The sequence below is a fragment of the Ascaphus truei genome, chromosome 10 (assembly GCF_040206685.1).
Source record: "Ascaphus truei isolate aAscTru1 chromosome 10, aAscTru1.hap1, whole genome shotgun sequence".
In the NCBI taxonomy this organism is placed as follows: Eukaryota; Metazoa; Chordata; class Amphibia; order Anura; family Ascaphidae; genus Ascaphus; species Ascaphus truei.
Window position 1 is genome coordinate 9046420 of NC_134492.1, and position 17740 is coordinate 9064159.

The 17740-nt window shown below is 39.0% G+C and overlaps 1 protein-coding gene across 8 annotated transcripts in view; it reads right to left on the reverse strand.

Moving 5' to 3' along the window:
* Positions 1 to 4238: 4238 nt before the first annotated feature.
* NEXN (nexilin F-actin binding protein) overlaps positions 4239 to 17740 on the reverse strand; it is a 41931-nt gene continuing 28429 nt past the window's right edge. For 3 of the 8 annotated variants that reach the window (XM_075615737.1, XM_075615732.1, XM_075615734.1), the window contains 10 exons: positions 15407 to 15604; positions 14691 to 14870; positions 14046 to 14231; positions 13539 to 13730; positions 11073 to 11141; positions 8137 to 8334; positions 7519 to 7740; positions 5656 to 5841; positions 4776 to 5133; positions 4239 to 4660 (listed from right to left, as the gene is read on the reverse strand). In XM_075615737.1, the coding sequence (XP_075471852.1) occupies positions 4647 to 4660; positions 4776 to 5133; positions 5656 to 5841; positions 7519 to 7740; positions 8137 to 8334; positions 11073 to 11141; positions 13539 to 13730; positions 14046 to 14231; positions 14691 to 14870; positions 15407 to 15604 (1803 nt within the window). In that variant the 3' untranslated portion in view covers positions 4239 to 4646. Of the gene's footprint in view, positions 4661 to 4764; positions 5134 to 5655; positions 5842 to 7518; positions 7741 to 8136; positions 8335 to 11072; positions 11142 to 13538; positions 13731 to 14045; positions 14232 to 14690; positions 14871 to 15406; positions 15605 to 17740 lie in introns of those variants that run through there. The other 5 variants (XM_075615738.1, XM_075615735.1, XM_075615739.1 and 2 more) reach the window with 3 other exon arrangements.

Consider the following 17740-nt stretch of genomic DNA (forward strand, 5'->3'; position numbering starts at 1 on the left):
AGAGTTGAACCATAAAACTGAAGTCATTACAGCTTTAGCAATTAGATGTCATATGGCAATGCTTTTTCTTTCTTTTAATGAAAACCTGTTGAGAATTACTTTTGACCTTTACAACCTACCTGAATATCAGTCCACTGTGAAATGATAGTAAGTCATTTCCAAGTACTCCATGTATTTTGCATGACAATTTGTCTTGGGTACATAAGTGATGGTCAATTGCACTAACATTCAGATGGCTTTTTATGACCGAATTTACAAATGGAGGCTGTTGATCTAATTCATTTCAGGTCTAAAAATATCTATTAGTTGGAAACAGTGAAAATATTTACAGTTCACAGTGCCTTCCCAGATCTTCCACCTTAGGTTCTGCTGCAAAAAGCATCAGGTAAGCACAACCTAAGGAAGCATATCAATACAAGTGTATCCATTGATGTTGTTCCTGTAAGATTTGTGGTTGTGTATGCCAAAATTTGCTTTACCAACTATTTTTGTTCTCGGACTTATGAATAGAATGTATACAATTTAACAGGCAGTTGTCGTTTTTTCCCCTCGTTTTTTAAATGTTTTATTGCATCATTCTAAGGCCACTGAAATGTATTTCCCCTCCCCCTTTAAGTTTCTATTTTAGTAGCTAGTATGTGCAAGTACTTCTATAGCCTTCGCAGGTAGTTTTCAGTTTGTAGAACAGATGCAACATTTCTGTTACAAGATGCTTATGTACGTAAATGGTGTTTATGCAGCAGCTACATTTTGCTTCTGCAAGGGATTTACTTTTTCAGACTCGAGCCATTCAATGCTGTAGCTATTAACGGTACAGTAATGGATATATCTTCATATGTAAAGGTTTTCACTGCATTTGATTTTACTGTTTGAGCAGTATATTTAATTTTTTGCCTTTTTTGTTTATAAAGCCGCTTCACCAGATCAGTCTTTTGTTGTTGCTTACATTTCTAAAATGTGCTGATGCTTTTTCTATTTCTAAGTCCTGCTTATTTGTACATAAAAGATTCAAAATTCCTGCCTTGATTTTCACACACAGTGCTGAAGATGCTGCAAGCACCAAATCATAGCTCATAGAATCAGGTCCTGAGATAGTTCCCACCCATAAGGAGGAATCCTTTCAGTGTATGCCATTGGTGAGCCGATGAGCATGGACCATAGAAGGGCTCCATGTAGAAGGTAAAATTGGCAAAATATTCAGCAATGTATAACTATGCATAATAGTGCAAATTATTGTTTTTGATCACTATTGATGCCTTTACTTGACATTTATCCTCTAAATTGTTACTGTTATGCAGTAGTGTTTATATTTTTGCCATTTATGTATCTTGATTTTAAAGCAGAATACCTTAAAGCATGTAGCATTTTTGGGGAAGTAGTAATTTTAGGATTTAGTGGTATTTAGTACTGTTTAGATGTAATGTACATTATAAAGAAGTCTGCACTAAAAGTTGCAGAGTAGGACGTTCACAGCTTCACAAAGTTTAAGATCTTGCTTAAATATCAGTGTTGGTGCTCAACTATCTTTTTTTTAAAGGAGCGCTAGTGCATGGTCCGGTATAAATAAATCTATTGGCAGAATATTGGCAAATACTTTACCTGTCTCAAAGCAGTGTTCAACCTTGCATGCGAATGTACCAAGTGCTATTTTTATTTGCTGTGCACTGTATGGGGGTGTTTTTGCCACTTTTTTTTTTTCATACTCGTTATAACCTTTAAAATCATAAAACAATTATTTGTAGGACTTTCCACTAATTCCTGATTAGGCTGAATCATAGCAATCTTCTCTAGTGAGGCTGCTTGGCTAAAGCTTCCTGCCCCTTTTATAAATAAAATATAAGGCCTGGTAAATGTATGTCATGTACAGTTTCTAATTGTATTTGATATAGGGTGGGTCATGGAATGAAAAGGCTGTCATTTTCTGATAATCTACAGTGTTGGACCAAGCAGTGCTCCTTTAAATGTATTTTGCTGTTTATACTTATGAACTCAGTGGAAGGAGATTGGTAGTGACAAAAGTGCACTTAAATAGTTGTAGCCATTTTTGTCAATGTTTTTAGGCAAGGTTTCATGGGGAAATACTCTTGGGTTATCGTATATTGGGTTATCGTATATTTAGTGCTTTCCAAGCCTAAAGCATGGAATAAAACTGTTAATGCCCACTTCCATTACTATTATTTCTGACCTTCACCAACGCTTCTCGCACTTTTTTAAGCTAAAGGAAAATCAGACGATTGTGCTACTATCTTTTGATCTTAGAATACATTTTTAACAAACTTTGAATAGTTATACTTTGTATAAACTGAAACAAACTAAATTTTGCACAACCGGTTAAACTTGTGTAACAATCAAAATTGAATTCCTAATAGCATGTATGCTTAATCTCCAAATGTTACTTTAGTCTAAGATTCTACTTTAATAGCAGTTCATTATTTGGAGATGTAAAATATTTACTGTCTGAATATTTGTTAATATAGACAAATGTAAAATGCTTACATTTCGTAGACGTATAATGCAGTTTTACGAGTGCTTTATTTCTATATATTTTCTGCACAACTAGTATTGTATGACAAGAAAAATAGTGTTTTCTTGCCGTGTCTTTAAGTAGGCCTTGCATCTATGATCCAGTAATATTTACTAATCTACTTGTCATAGCATATTGAACACCTAGTTTTGCTGTGATTTCATTACTAAATGATTACACATGTAAGGGTTCAAATATTAATCTTTGGGTTAACTTAATGTGCAGTATTGTGTTGTCACATACATGTGTCCTACATATGCGTATGAGATGCATTTTCGTCCTACGAAAAGTGTTCTCTGCAGAAGATACTATCCTGTGTAAAAAGAAGACTGGCTTTAAAAAGCTACTGTGATGTCAGTGTCCTAGTGAGGAGGAGCTTGGATTTGAGGTAAACTGAATGCCTTATAAATGTGACTTGTAGATTTCCAATGGCTTTTTTTTTGTATGTAATGGGTACACAATTGTCTAAGGATTTGTGTATTGTTTAAATGGTTTCAATAAATGTAAATTGATGGATGCCATAAGAAGTCTGTTCGTTATTTTCTGATTTCTTAACCTATGAAAGGAATATTACTTACTAATATGATGTACTATTTCTAAGAGACATTAGCTTAGCTTGTACTATTTTAGACTTAAGTTCATTCAACGTTGGTTTTTATTTTAGCAAGGAAATCATGAATGACAAACGTGCTGTCATTTCACAAGCAGGGAAATTGTAACTTTATGCATTTTTGTCATGATGTCCAGCTGTTTAACACATTTCTTAGTAAAACTTACACTTCATAGCATAAGCAGTTTTTATGCAGTGGAAAGTACTGTATGACAATTGAAATATATATATATATATATATATATATATATATATAAATATATATATATATATATATATATATATATATATATATATATATATTTATATATAATATATAATATATATTATATAATATATATTATATAATATATATTATATATTATATATTATATATTATATATTTAGAGCCAACTTGTTATGGCTGTTTGTTTTTTCTTCGGCTGGAAGAAGTAGGCTATATACCAGTGGAGAAGGATGGAGAATTTAGAATGAGTTTTTTTTTTTTTTACTAGACATCTGTAAATATTGGAATTGGGGTGGGATGGATAATCTTTGCTGTGAGACGCATTCTATTACGTTGTTCATTGTACCTGCTGCGTATTGTAAAGAGTGCTTTTTCTGTACAGTTGAAAAGCTTTTGGAGCATATGCAGGGTTTCTTTTCTTAGTACACTTATGTATTCTTGAATATTGTTACCTTGTTTGAAATACTTGGTCCTTTAAAGTATTTAGAATTCTATTCTGCAGTTTTGTAAAGACACATCTTTTTCACTCCTGTTGGGCTTTGCTCAAATGAATTCCTGTCCAGTGAAAGGTATACAGTCTAGAACCTTGTTTTGCATTTAGTTATATTAGAAAAAAATGCTGGAGTTTCAGTAGATAGAAATGTCTTTATAGAATTATGCATTGTGAACTAGTCATTATCCTTTTATCTTACATTTTGCATTTCTAGAATGTTTGCTTTAATTTACCTTTTCAACATAAATAAAATAAATAAATTAATCAAGTTTTGGTGTAACTCTACTTTTTTGTGTCTGTTTTTATTACATTCAAATCCTGCTCACATGGTAGATGAACTTCAAATGGCCTATTAAGGTGTAAAAAAAACAAAACAAAGAACCTATTTCATACTAACCAATACATTATTTTAATAAACTGCAAAACCAAACTATTTATTGGAAAATATCTTGCAGTTAAACATTACATTGTCTGGAGGGGGGAAGGCATTAAAGACAACTTCAGTCAAATGTAAAATAGCATACATTTATCTTTAGCACAGGGGGAACATCAGGACAAATAAAATATTTAGAAAAGTTATTGCTGGTGCTTTAGAATTCTTCAATGTGCAGATTTCCCTGTAAGTATTTGTATCTTGGTTCACTTCGCTTTAGCAACACATGCATTTTAAGGCCACCGTTGTATTATTACAGGAATGCCAAATTAATGTACGATAGGTTCTCATTTCTCTTGGACCCCACTGAAGGATAAATGCAATGAGTCAAAGAAGGGAAACTCCAGTAAAAGCAGGATGTTAATAGTCATCAGCTAGAGCGAGAAAGGAAAAGAAAAGGCGTGAGAAGGGACTTCTAATATGCATGTTTCTTAAACAGTAAAGTACTCGTGCAACAAACGTAAAATAAGGTGAAGCATTAACTCTTACTTTCAATGCTAAGAATACAGCTGCTAGCGGCTGTGCCTCTGCTGTTCACTACTTTACACATATATTCTCCTTCATCTTCTGGAAATGTTTCAGGTAGGTAAAGGCAATAGGTTTCTCCTCTTTCAATATACTGATAGTCTTCACAGTCCTGCAGCATTTCACCTTCGAACCACCACGTTACTTTGGGCTTTGGTTCTCCGGTAATTTTAACGGTAAACCTTACTGGCTCACCATCTACTACAGATATATTTTTTAGGGGCTTCTTGAACCAAGGTGCCCCAGACCGAGCAAGCTCTTCGTCGTCATATTGTGAGCTGTTAATACCAGCATCTTCCTCCTCCACCTCATCCTCTTTCTTCTGTAAAATAATTATATAAATATATTCATACGTAAAAAAAAATGGATGCTTTTCAGATACATAGAAATGCAACAGTACTAAATACTTAAACATGGGCAAGTTAAGGTTTAATTACTGTCACCTAATGTTTTGGTTAAACTAAAACATCTGTTAACCAGAAGGTTAGATTTTTCTTCTTACTACAGTAGACAAATTCAGCAACAAATAGTAAAACCTGCAAATTCCTGAAATATCTACAGTATGCCACTTTTAAAATGTCTTGCTTGTAACCAACTTTCCCTTCTGATGTACACATTTTTAATCTGTAACATGCTTTTGGTTGAACGTCAAACAGCTTGACAAATACAATTTAGTCTAGCGGTCGTTCCCCAAAATTGTGTACTATTGGGGTTGTTACACTTTGACCTGGAAACCCACTCATGCGCACCCTTTTTCTTGAATTGTTATCTTAGTTGCAGGTTTAGTATGATGTGCCTTAAAGCAAAGTTTAATTGTTCTGGGAAGTTTCAGGACCATAACTACCTTTTGTAATGCCGCATCAATTTCTTTCTGTTCAAATTCCATACGCTGGAGTTTTTGTTCTTCAATTCTTCGCTGTTCCTCCTCTTCTCTGGCCTTTGCCATTTGTTCGAAACGAGCCTTCATGTTTACTTTGTGTGAAAATGGAGCACAGCTTTTTATTGGTGGTCTGACATCAACCTCTTCGTCCTGCAACACATTTATACCACTGTTAAAGGCAGACAAAGTGTATATAACTATATATTTTTAAGTGTCGTGAGAATATGGATATTTACAAGAAGCTGCCAAGTTTTAGTTCTGGTGATGCTTTTGTTCTGGTATTTAAACATGAATGTAATGGTACATTTGCATTCTCCCTATATGACAGGAAGATGCAATAATGTAGCCGAATCGATGTCTAACCACGGTGATGCTACAAAATGAATTCTTGCATTTACACTTATAACAACCCTTCCTGTTACCAAATTGTCCCTGACCGGCATTACCACAAGTTATTGGGACTGCAGCAATACTGAACATGGCAGCATATTGAGGGAAAAAAACAGTATTTGGGATACGTTAGCGTGATTTTTTTACATTAAACACACTTTACCTGAAATCTTTCACATTTTACTTAAGGGCTCATTGGGCCAGGGACTGTGCCTATTGGTTTCAGTTTGGCTTAACTATATCTACTCTTGTCATACTAAGTTATTATCCTCCCAACATTGTACATTAATGCCATACAAATAAAAGATAACAGATGAGAAGGAGAAAATAAAACAATCTTTGTGAAAATGGCATATTTTAAACCTTTGCCCAGCGACGTTGCTGTTATGTCATGGGGGTCTGCCAGTTGGGGCAACGTAAATAAATAAATAAAACACTGCTTGTTATATTAGGGAAGAAAGTGACTTGTGCTGCTATGGAAGAAAGATGACTCCTCTCTGTCTCATCAGTGACAAAACGTGTGATTGCAAGTACCGGAGGGGCCATGGCATTCTGGTCCCACGGCCTCTGGTACTCCAAGGGTTGAGGGAACTTGGTGTAATAAATCGTATATAGATCTTCAGCAAAAATGTATTTTAAATGACATTTGAATTTGAAAAAGCTACAGTAATGTATTCAACTATCTGTATAGGGAACGTTTTGTGCAGGAACACATTACAGTGCGCCATCTACAGTACCGTCATTGCACTTTGCAGTTGTCAAAGTTGTGTTTTTTTTTTTTTTACAATGTAACGTACTTCATAAAATGTACTGCTGCAGCATGGTAAGCGTAAAGAACGCAGTTCATGTTTGTTTTGCCTTAAGAGCAGGTACTTTTGCATACATTTGTAGTGTAGCATACCATGGATTGGGTTTTTGAGCATAGATACATACTGTAGAAAGGTGCCAATGTTGTTTCTTAAACAATGTCTTGTGGTTTTTCTGTAAATGTTACCTTAATCCATCTGTCATATGTAGACTGCACATTTGCCAGTATTTGCCATTATTCGGTTAGTTTGTTTCAGATGCCCCCAATAAAACTGCGCCAGTTTTGATACAGAAAACTTACACATGAATGTGAGGATAAAGAATAGAAAGTTTTTTGTTTTTGTTTTTTTTAAATGTTGCAACTAGCATGGCTTGCAGCTTTCAGAAACATGCAAGCATGAGTCGGCATATAAGCCTTTTAAACATTAGAGCAGGGATGGCCAATTCCAATTGTCAAGAGCCACTAACAGGTCAGGTTTTCAGCAGATTGCCCTGCTTAAGCGCAGGTGGTTTAGTCAATGATTGAGCCACCTGTGTTGAAGCAGGGATATCCTTAACCTGACCTAATTGGCCAGCCATGCACTAGACTAGAGGTATAAAAACAGTGTTTATACATGGATAGCACCTGACCTCGTGAAAATGTTCTGCTTCTCGTTCTTTCAGTTCTATGTCGGTGGCCTTTCTTCTAGACCTCTCTTCTTCAATCTTTTTCTGTATTTCCTCTTCAGACAGTTTTCCAATCTTCTCAAATTTACTTTTCAAGTTTTTAGCTTGGATAGAGCCGGTTCTTTTTAGTTTGATCAGTTCTTCATACTCGTTACTTAAAACCTCACAGCTTTCATTTATTACATCCTGCTTGAAAAGATGATGAGGTTAGTCCAACAGAAACGGGGATAGATAGAAATGTGTGATGGCACCATTCAGCAATAACAATTTTTTTACCAAATTAACCAAAACATGTCTGGATTCTATGACGCAATTACACAGATATTAAATTTATTGTATAAATGTGAGTTCATCTTATGAAGTCATCATGACCTATTTTTCTCATTTAAATGCATCTTGGGAAACCCAAGATAAATAATAACAATTTCTCTGAAATACCCAAACACTTATTTTGCGAAAATCTCATAAATACTCTAGACTGCAGTACTCACTGAATTTCTATTTAAAACCTGTGTCTATCTTGTGTTACTGTTACAAAGAAAAAGGTGAATACTGGTGAGATGAATTCACAAAATACAGTACCTCTCCCATCTCCTCTCTTAGTTGTGCAAATTCTTGTTTTTCCAATTCCAGTTTTTGTTTCCGTTCTTCCTCGCTTTGCCTTTTCTCCTCGTCCTTTTTATGCTTCAGGAGAGCCTCAAAATTTATTTCCAGTTTACCTGGTGCAAGAGATTCTTGAGAAACTATTGTACACAGTTCCTGGCTGTCTTCATCTAGTACCTAATGGAGGAAAAGATCTGCTCTTTAAATGTGTTACAAATGATGACCAGTTTAAAGTGTTACTGTTACACAAAATATCTACACATGTTCACACTTACCGGATGAGCTGTTTATAGCACCTATGCTGTGTTCATGTTTGTATTTTATTTATTTTTAAATTATGGATGAGCAAGTAGGTGTCACGGGTCCAGACGTACCTGGGTGAGTTTAATCATTAATTCTGCTGGAAGTGGGCTGTTTGCATGAGAATAAAGCAAGAATGTGACGATATTGTGAATGAATCTGGCACACTGTACAAAGTATGCATGGGCCTGATTGCTGTTTATGTTGTGTGTGAGTATGCATTCTTTTAAATGAAGGATGGGCTTCGGAACTGGTTGAATGCATGGATTGGCCAAATCTGTAGGAATTAAAGGGGCAATCCTGCATTTAAAAGAACAAGACACTTTAGTTTGTAAACATGTTGATTAACGTTTGAAAGGTGTTCAACAGTTTGCATAGGCAGAGCCCCCGCTTGCACCTTACGTTTGTTGGCTCTGATCAAGTGAGCGTGGGACGCTGCGAAGAAAACACTGACAAATTACTCCATTCAGAGGCCCCTAAAGCTTTGATTATACCAAGTGCTGCAAGGCGGTAGCGCTATTCTGTGACGTTACCCAATGCTGCCGCCGAGCAGCATCTTGATTATACCGGGGAGACCGCAGAAGAGGCGTGGCTGGGAGCTGGCACAAATATGTATTTATTTTTTGCAGTCTGTTCCCCGGCTGTCCGCTTTGCAGTACGGCGCGCCACGACCGCCGCCAGCGGTATGCACACTTTAATTGGATTTTTGATACTTGTTTTGGCGCCGCTGCACGCGACGCCGCTCATGTTTCTCGGTATAATCACGGCCTAAGAAATGCAATGTGTAATGAATTATCAAAGCAACAGTTGTTGGTTTTTAACATAGTTGAGACAACTAGACGTAAATTCCTTGTTTTTTTGGGGGTCCATCTATGTGGAATTGCACCTTGAAGCATAGATTTTCCAGGATCAATCGGTGTTTGTGTGAATCAGAGCACTGTTTGTATTCAGGAAGTGGTTTTCTGAATATCTTAGTAGTTTTACATTAGTTAAGCATTCATTGGGCCCATTCTGTGTGTCCTACTTGTATGTATTATATAAAGATGTACATTTGATACATTTATCAAGTTAATTTAAAAGCCAGATCTTGCTGCATGTAAGTAGTTATAGGAAAGTGTAAAAAAAATCTTCAAACATCATATATTGATTCTAACGTAAGTGTACCTTGTGTGGGCTTATATATCCACAAAGAGGAGACTGAGAACACCAGCTTGGCAAATAGGTTAATGCAAGGGTGGCAAACAGGCCAGCGACAGGTCAGGTTTTCCCTGCTTCAGCAGAGGTGGCCAAGTCATTATGGTGCAAAGTTAGTAAATATTTAGCATTGATAAATATCCCATGCATGGTATATAACATATTCATGCAGGTAAGCATGCATTCACTAAGCAGGAAAAACTTTGCTTTTTAAAATGTACTCCCTAAAAGTATTTAAATTTCTCCTTATTTTTTTTATTTTATTAATAACACAGTGCTAAAATAAGAGCTACATTTGATGCATTCAATGCAGTTCTGCTTCTTTTTCCTCTCACCAAAGAATAAAGATGCTGAATATACCGGTCCCTATGCAGGGGAGAGAATGCATGATCGTTGCTTTCTTAAGGGCATCTAAACTTTTATTTGATTAAATGTAAAGTGAAAACATGATGTTTAGTGAATCTCCATGTTTTTATAAGAAAGAATTCATCTTCAAATTATACCTGAATTATGTGTATAGCGACAGACCACAGAAAACACGACACCATCGCTGCAGGGGGGTGCTAACTCCATTCTTCAGGGGCCACCAACAGGCCAGGCATTGGGGGATATCCCTGCTTCAGCACTGGTGTCTCAGTCATTATGACTGAGCTACCTATGCTGAAGCAGGGGTATCCATAAAAGAAGCCTGTCCATTTCCCCTTTTCACTATTTTTCAAGTTTGCTAGAGTCTTAAGTAGGCACAGGAAATCAGCATTTCAAAAGCATTTTCAGTGAACACTTATGGTAAGTAAACTTTTTGTTTGTGTAAGATTTAAAGCAGAGATCCAGCCTAAACGCAGTTATTTTTTTAATCCGACCTAAAACCAGGGGGTTCCCAGAGCTCATCGGTGGAGAACTAATGTCTGGGGACCCTGTGGTTGACATGGCAAGCCTGAGGTAGACACCAGGGAGTCCACTGAGGAGACAATATGGCCGTCAGTGTCGGGGCTTGCTCCAGCAGCCAATACAGAAGCTGCAATGTTCTGCTGGTGACCCTGGCTTACATGTTTTTAGTCCACTGCCCTATTTGTAGTTTGGGTCAAAACAAGCACACAAAAAATCAACAAAAATCTCCTGAGCTAAAGGGGTCCCAGAATGATGGGAACGGCCAGTCCGTTACAGGAAACCCCCTGAATCAGGTAAGCTTTAAAAAAAAAAAAAGTTACATTTGTTAAGCCTGGATTTCTGTTTTAAGCAGGAAACAAACCATTAAATAAATAACCTTTATGCTACCAAGTACGTGATCAAAAACCAGAACGCCAAGAATAGCTGGGATTTAAAGAGTTACTTTCCATTACTTTCAGGATGTTAAGCTATAAAATATTGCGTGAAAACTAAATATAAAAGTCAGAATGGGGACCTAGTTAAGTATATCTTACTTTGTAAGCTGCACAATTCTCCAGCTCTGAATACGCCTCATCCTGCTGAACGCTATCCTGGTCTGGATTCTTCAAGATAATGAGGAAATCGGAAGGTTGCGGAACAAAGCATGTAATATTACTTCACCATAACAAAGACAAACACGTTATATTGATATTAGGTTGTGCCAACCTCTCTGAACCCTTTCAGATTGCCAAGGCCCCTTCGGCATGTCGTGATCATGTGATAACTCTTCAGCTATCACACGGTCACGATGTCACCACTGTGTTCTCTACAACAGAAGTGGCCAACGCCAGTCCTCAAGGGCCACCAACAGGTCAGGTTTTCAGGATATCCCTGCTTCGGCACAGGTGGTTCAGTCGTTGACTAAGCCTCTGAGCCACCTGTGCTGAATCAGGGATAGCCAGGTTCTTAGGAATAACCCATGCATTTGCTCAGATGTGAATGCACCAAAGTTGCAAAAAACTCAGGTACGGCAATAAAATCCTGGTCTGGCTCAGGGCCCTGAGGAAAGGGTGGAGAATTAGTATATTCTATCTACTCCGAAGCAGCCGTTCTGCCTTTTTTCGGATGAAAATACCCATTCACTTCAATTTAGATTTTCATCTGAAAACAGGTCTGGATGGCCGATTCAGAGTATATAGGATTTAGCCCTAACTGCTAATGTAAGTGATGCACAAAAGTTGCCACAGCAAGCCAGGGCAGCAGTGCACAAAGAACTATATACCTTACCAAGTGTGATAAGATGGCTGTATCAGTAAGGTATGTAACTAGTGAGAGATGTGGCCTTGTACTTGTCATCGTTCTGCAAAACACTTGGATATATGCAAATGCAACAACGTATATATTTATTTATTTTTGCTGATTTAGGGAGCCTCACAATAAAAAAAAAGACATAAATAATGAAGCTGTAGTAAATGCAGCACAATTGTAGGAAATTTCTAGTTAAAAAAAGTTAGTGCAGGTTTTCACCATTATGCTGGTGTAGCCAAGCAGTGTCCTCATGTCACACAGTATAATACATGGCAAATCAAGCATATGCAACCAACCTCAAAGTTGAAAACATAAGTTAAAGATATGACTATCTTGTCATTAGGGACAGTAGCCGTCTAAACCCCCCCCCCCCCCCCCCCCGTTCAACAAGTGAGCAGCAAGGTCACTCTCAGATAACAATGTGTAAATGTCAAATCATGCGAATGGAAGCAGGAACATTGTTATCTGTGTTACCTCACTTCTCATAATATTAAACAATACTAAGGAAGGAAGTCAAAATGCAATTACATGCACAGCAGGAAGATCACATACTGAGCAAACCTCACAGCCACAGCAATGTATTCACCAGTAGTGATGCAGATGATGCATTCTGCTTTTCCAAAGCACTTACAATTACCAGCTGAAGCATTGTCAAGAGCAGGCGTGGTCAACTCCATTCAACAAGGGCCACCAACAGGTCAGGTTTTCAGGATATCCCTGCTTCAGCACCGGTGGCTCAGTCAGCCTGTTGGTGGCCCTTGAGGTCTGGAGTTGGCCACCCCTGGTCAGCGAGTGGTTCTCATCTCTGTTCAGAGACCTCCATTGAAGTTTCCATACTTAATTTGATGATCGCTTTAAGAACTGTGCGTAGGGAACTGGCCTTCAGACACTTAACAAATGCGGTAATTCGCAAAGACGTCTCTGAAATTATACTGATCCAAACCCCCGACTCATAGTTTGTTTACGTTTTATATTTATTATTTCCTTATTTGAATGGTGGAGGGTTCAGAGCTAAACCGCAATATCCTCGTCCCTGCGATCCTAGAGAAATCTACCTTCTGTATTTGCTGATTATTTTTTTCCCGTCTGGGAAATCAATATGGCTGCTGGGTCAGTGGCACTGGGACAACAGGAAGCAGTGATATCATCGGGAAATGACACTGCTGCTTCCTATTATATGACTCCAGCAGCCATCTTGGATTTTTTTTATTTCCCAAAGCACATACAAAGATACAAGTCTCAGACACGGTCCCAGAGCTGTGATCAGCGCGGTGCTGCTCCACAGAACCTCTCCCTTCCGATAATGGAGAGAGAGAAAAATAGAAATGCAACATTTTATTGCTTCCATAAGCTTTTCGCCACTGTAACTTTTACTTGTCTCTCAGCAATGTTGATAATGAAAATAAATAATAAATAAAAAGACATAAGGCCAATATTATTCAGCAGTGCTAAGCTGAAAGGCATAATCAATACTACCTTTCGTATCAGTTTGCTTGTTTGTTCTTTGTTTAGTCTGTCATATGTCTTATTATATATTATTATCAACAATAAACCAAAAACTGAAACTTCTGCACTAGCATTGAATAATAATGGGATCTGAATGTCAAATAGTACATCTTAATAGCATTATTGTATCACACATTATTACACTTCACGGCCTAGCACCGTCAGATGACCATACTGGAGTTGGTAAACCAGAAGGAAAAACCTACTGTGTTTTTTCTAGCTTCTGCAAATTGTTTCCTTTCCTCTTCCAGCCTGCTCCGAGCTTCCTCTTCTGCTCGCCGCTGATCTGCTTCCTGGCGCTGCTTTTCCAGTTCTTCAAAACTGAGTTTCAGTTTTCCAGGTTGATTTATTTCTATTGTGGCTTCAAGTAGAGAATCATCGCCATCTTCCTGGAAAGCCTATTAAATAGTAAGGAAATACTGGTTTTATTCATTTCATGGCATGTCGTAAAACGGGGACGGAAGAATAGATTTCCGACTGTCCAGCTATTTTATTGTAATGTATATTTTTAGGAAACCAAACACCCATATTAACAAAAAAAAAAAACAATATTAGTGCCTAGGTTCACTAAACACTGCCTCATCACACCTGAATGGGACCTAATCCCTTCGCTACCAAGGGTCCAGCTGCAACGCACTGCTGCTCTCTCTGGCAGCAAAAAGGCGTAGCCCCGTTTACCAACTTTGGGCCTAAATGTTAACTAAATGTACTACCATGCTTTTTCTTGCTTCAGCAAATGCTCTCTTTTCTTCTTCTATTCTTCGTCTTGCTTCTTCCTCAGCTTGCCTCTTTTCCTCATCTTTCCTCTGCCTTTCTAATTCCTCAAAACTCAACTTCAATTTGCCTGGGCGCAATTCTTCTTTTTGTGTATTCATGGTCTCATCTTCCTCTTCAGTCACCTTCCAAAAACATAACCCACGTGGAAAAGTTAAGAAGTTGTCCTAGACCAGGGGGTGGCCAACTCCTGTCCTCAAGGGCCACCAACAGGTCAGGTGTCAAGAATAATCCCTGCTTCGGTACAGGTGCCTCAATCAGTGGCTCAGTCATTATGACTGAGCCACCTGTGCTGAAGCAGGGATATCCTGGAAACCTGACCCGTTAGTGGCCCTTGAGGACTGGAGTTGGCCGCCCCTGGTCTAGATTTTTGTAATATGACCGTCAAATTCTGACTACGGGTTCCCAGGGCAAAGCACAAAGTGTTCACCAAAATCTTGGAGGAATTGTGATTATTAATAAAGTAAATAATTTAAGGCGATTCGGTGGTTTCCAACTAGATTAATTGTATCCTTTAAATGATAAAATATAAGGATGGTACTCAGTAAAATAGGGGCACTATAGATTGCATTTTTCATTTTTACCAGATATTGCCTTTCTTCTTCAAAGGCGCGTCGCTCGTCTTCCAAACGGTGGCGCGCCTCTTCCTCCGTTTGCTTTTTCTGTTGTTCTTGTCTCTGTTTCTCTAACTCTTCAAATGTTAATTTTAGCTTGCCGGGTGTTAGATGCTCCTTGGTTTTCTTGTCTTGACTCTCAGCATCATCCTTAGAAAATAAGATGTGTAGGCAAACGCTTTTCATAGGTTGAGCAGACATTTTTTTTTAAATGTATATATTTTTTTAATTATTTAAAAAAAAAAAAAAAAAAAAAGAAAGATTATATCGATTCCAGGCCATCCACAATAAAAGCTACAATGCAGCCATTCTGGCCCTTAAATGGGCCAATTGTGGAACAGTAGTTCTCAATAATAGCCGCTCAAAATTTAAAGTGCTTCTTCACCTACTGCTTTTCGTGGCTGCCTTCAGGAAGCTGAATGGTACATTTGTTGTAACAGATGGTCTGGAATGAAAAACCTTAAAAAAAATTCTTAGCAGTGTTAGAGGAACCAGTGACGGAATGGATCCTGCACTGAAAGATAATCTCAACTCCTTCTGGCCATATATGAAACAGTGAAGAAAACTCCCGTATTCACAATGTCAGAGTAGCTGTAACAAGCATGGTATTCCATCGGAGTGCCCATCATAGCTACCAAATGTAGACATCGGGGTGGCCATGGACGTTACATTTATCCAACCATTACCATAGCAGAGGACCTTCTCTTGGCTTCCCTGAATGACCGCCTGTGCTCGTCATATCTTCTCTTTTTGTCTTCTTCGCGCCGTTTATTTTCTTCTTCTTCCCTTTCTTTTTCGATATCTTCAAAGTTGACATTGATTTTCCCTGGGGATGTGTTTGATTTGACCGGTGTGACAGTCACAGCGACTTCCTCACTTCCTTCCTGTTTCAAAAGAAAAACTATGCTTGGTTAGTAGATATTCCGGGAGGTGGACGCAGAAGGAAGCTCCAGTATTAACGCCGCAGAAAATGATGTATAACTAGAACATATCTGTACAAAGAAAGTCATTTCTCCAGTACAGGGATAGTTATTTCTAAATCGGGAAACCTTACAAATAGTTTAACCTTCAAAGGGGATCTTTTCTTCTTCAGTCAGATAAATATGAAACAAGAATGGGTACATTTGGTGCTTTTAGACGTGATATGAATAATTTTATGGAAGATTACACCAAGGGTTTTATATATCAAAGTTTCCCGTCTGCAAAACCTTCTGTGATAAATTTGGCGCAGTTTTCTGCTCCAAATACTGCTATTGATTTCTTCAGGATCCTTTTCTTTGATAATTCTGGTGCAGGTTTTTGGTCTAGTTTTGCAGATGGGACACTTGGACACACAGGCCCCTCTCCCCCTGAGTCTTATTCATTTATTTATAACAACCTTTATATAGCGCCCTTATCCAGGGTACTGTACATTAGTTAGTAAAAGAATGGTGGGGTTACATATGGAACATTTCATGTGATGGGCATAGAGTAATTGTTAAGATATCTTTGTGGTGGGCCAGAGTGGGAACATTATGGGCGGGGGTAGTGTTAAGTGCATTGAGAGCTTGCTTGGTTGGTGGGCAGGGGTTGGGGTTAGGTCTCGGATTTAGTCTTGTGGGTGGCGTGGTGATGGGACTGACAGTGGGCACAGTGGTGGCAATTGGATCAGTGAGATGGGTCAATTTGGAGGGTTTTGGAGAGACTAGGAAGGTTTAATAAGGGGAGAGGATAGGGGAGATCATTGGCGTTGCAGAGGGTGGGGAGCGGGACGGGATGGGATAGAAGGAGGTTAATAGGGGATCATGGAATGCGATGGAGAAGAGATGAGTTTTGAGTTGGCTTTTGAAGATAGTTAGGGAGGGGGCAGATCGGATGTGGTGGGGGAGCTTGTTCCAGTGGAGGGGGGCGAGTAAGGAAATGATCAGAATCTATAGGAGGCAGCACAGGGGGCGAGTTAGGGTTGTGGCAATCAGGGAGCGAAGAGGATGGGACAGGGTGTAGAGAGATGAGTGCTGCAAGGTAAGGGGGGGGGGGGGGCAAGACCATGGAGAGATTTATAGACCAGGGGGAGGAATTCGAAAAGGGAATGTTGTTGGGTGGGTAGTCAGTGGAGTTGGGAGAGGAGAGGGGTGTAGTGGGCAGAGCGAGGGAGATTGTGAAGTGTACGGGCTGCAGCGTTTTGGATTTGTTGGAGGGGTATGAAGGAGTAGAGGGGGAGACTGAGGAGAAGGGAGTTACAGTAGTCGAGACTGGTGAAGATGAGGGAGGACGAGAAGTTTGGCCGAAGAGAGAGGAATGAGTGGACACATTTGTCTTATGCTGGATAGGTGGTAGCAACAGGTCATATTGATGGAAGTGATGTGTTGGGCGAAGAAGAGGGAAGGGTCAAAGGCGACTCCAAGCTTGCAAGCAGAAGGGGTGGGGAAGATGGGGAGGGGGGAAGGAGATGGGGAGGTTGGGAGGGAAGAGGAATCAGGAAAGTAGAGGACTTCAGTCTTAGCTGGGTTAATTTGTAAGAAGTGGGAGGAAATCCAGGTGGAATTTGCAGAAGGGCAGGCAGAGATACAGGTGGAAAGTTTAGGAGACAATAGTAAGAAAAAGAAGGAGATTTGGATGTCGTCTGTGAAAAAATTGACGATGAATCCATGGGAAGAGTTGAGGTCAAAGAGGGGGCAGTGTAGAGGGAAAAGAGGAGAGGACCAAGGATGGAGCCTTTGGGGCACGCCCACTTTGAGGCTGGTTGGCGGAGTGAATGAATTGTTTACGGTGGCGGAGTAGAAGCGGTGTGAGAGGTAGGATGAGAGCCATGAGAGAGCGGTGTCAGTGATCCCAAGGTTGCCACAGTTGGTGAGGGTGCAGATGAGTGATGTGAACGACGGTGTCAATGACTAAAGTGAGGTCAAGGAGGATGAGGATGGAGGAGACTTTAGAGTGGCAAGCTTGGGAGAGAAAGTTGTGGATGGTGAAGAGGGCAGTTTCAGTACAATGTGAGGGACGGAAGCAAGACTGAACAATAGGAAGGAGGGAATGGGTGTGAA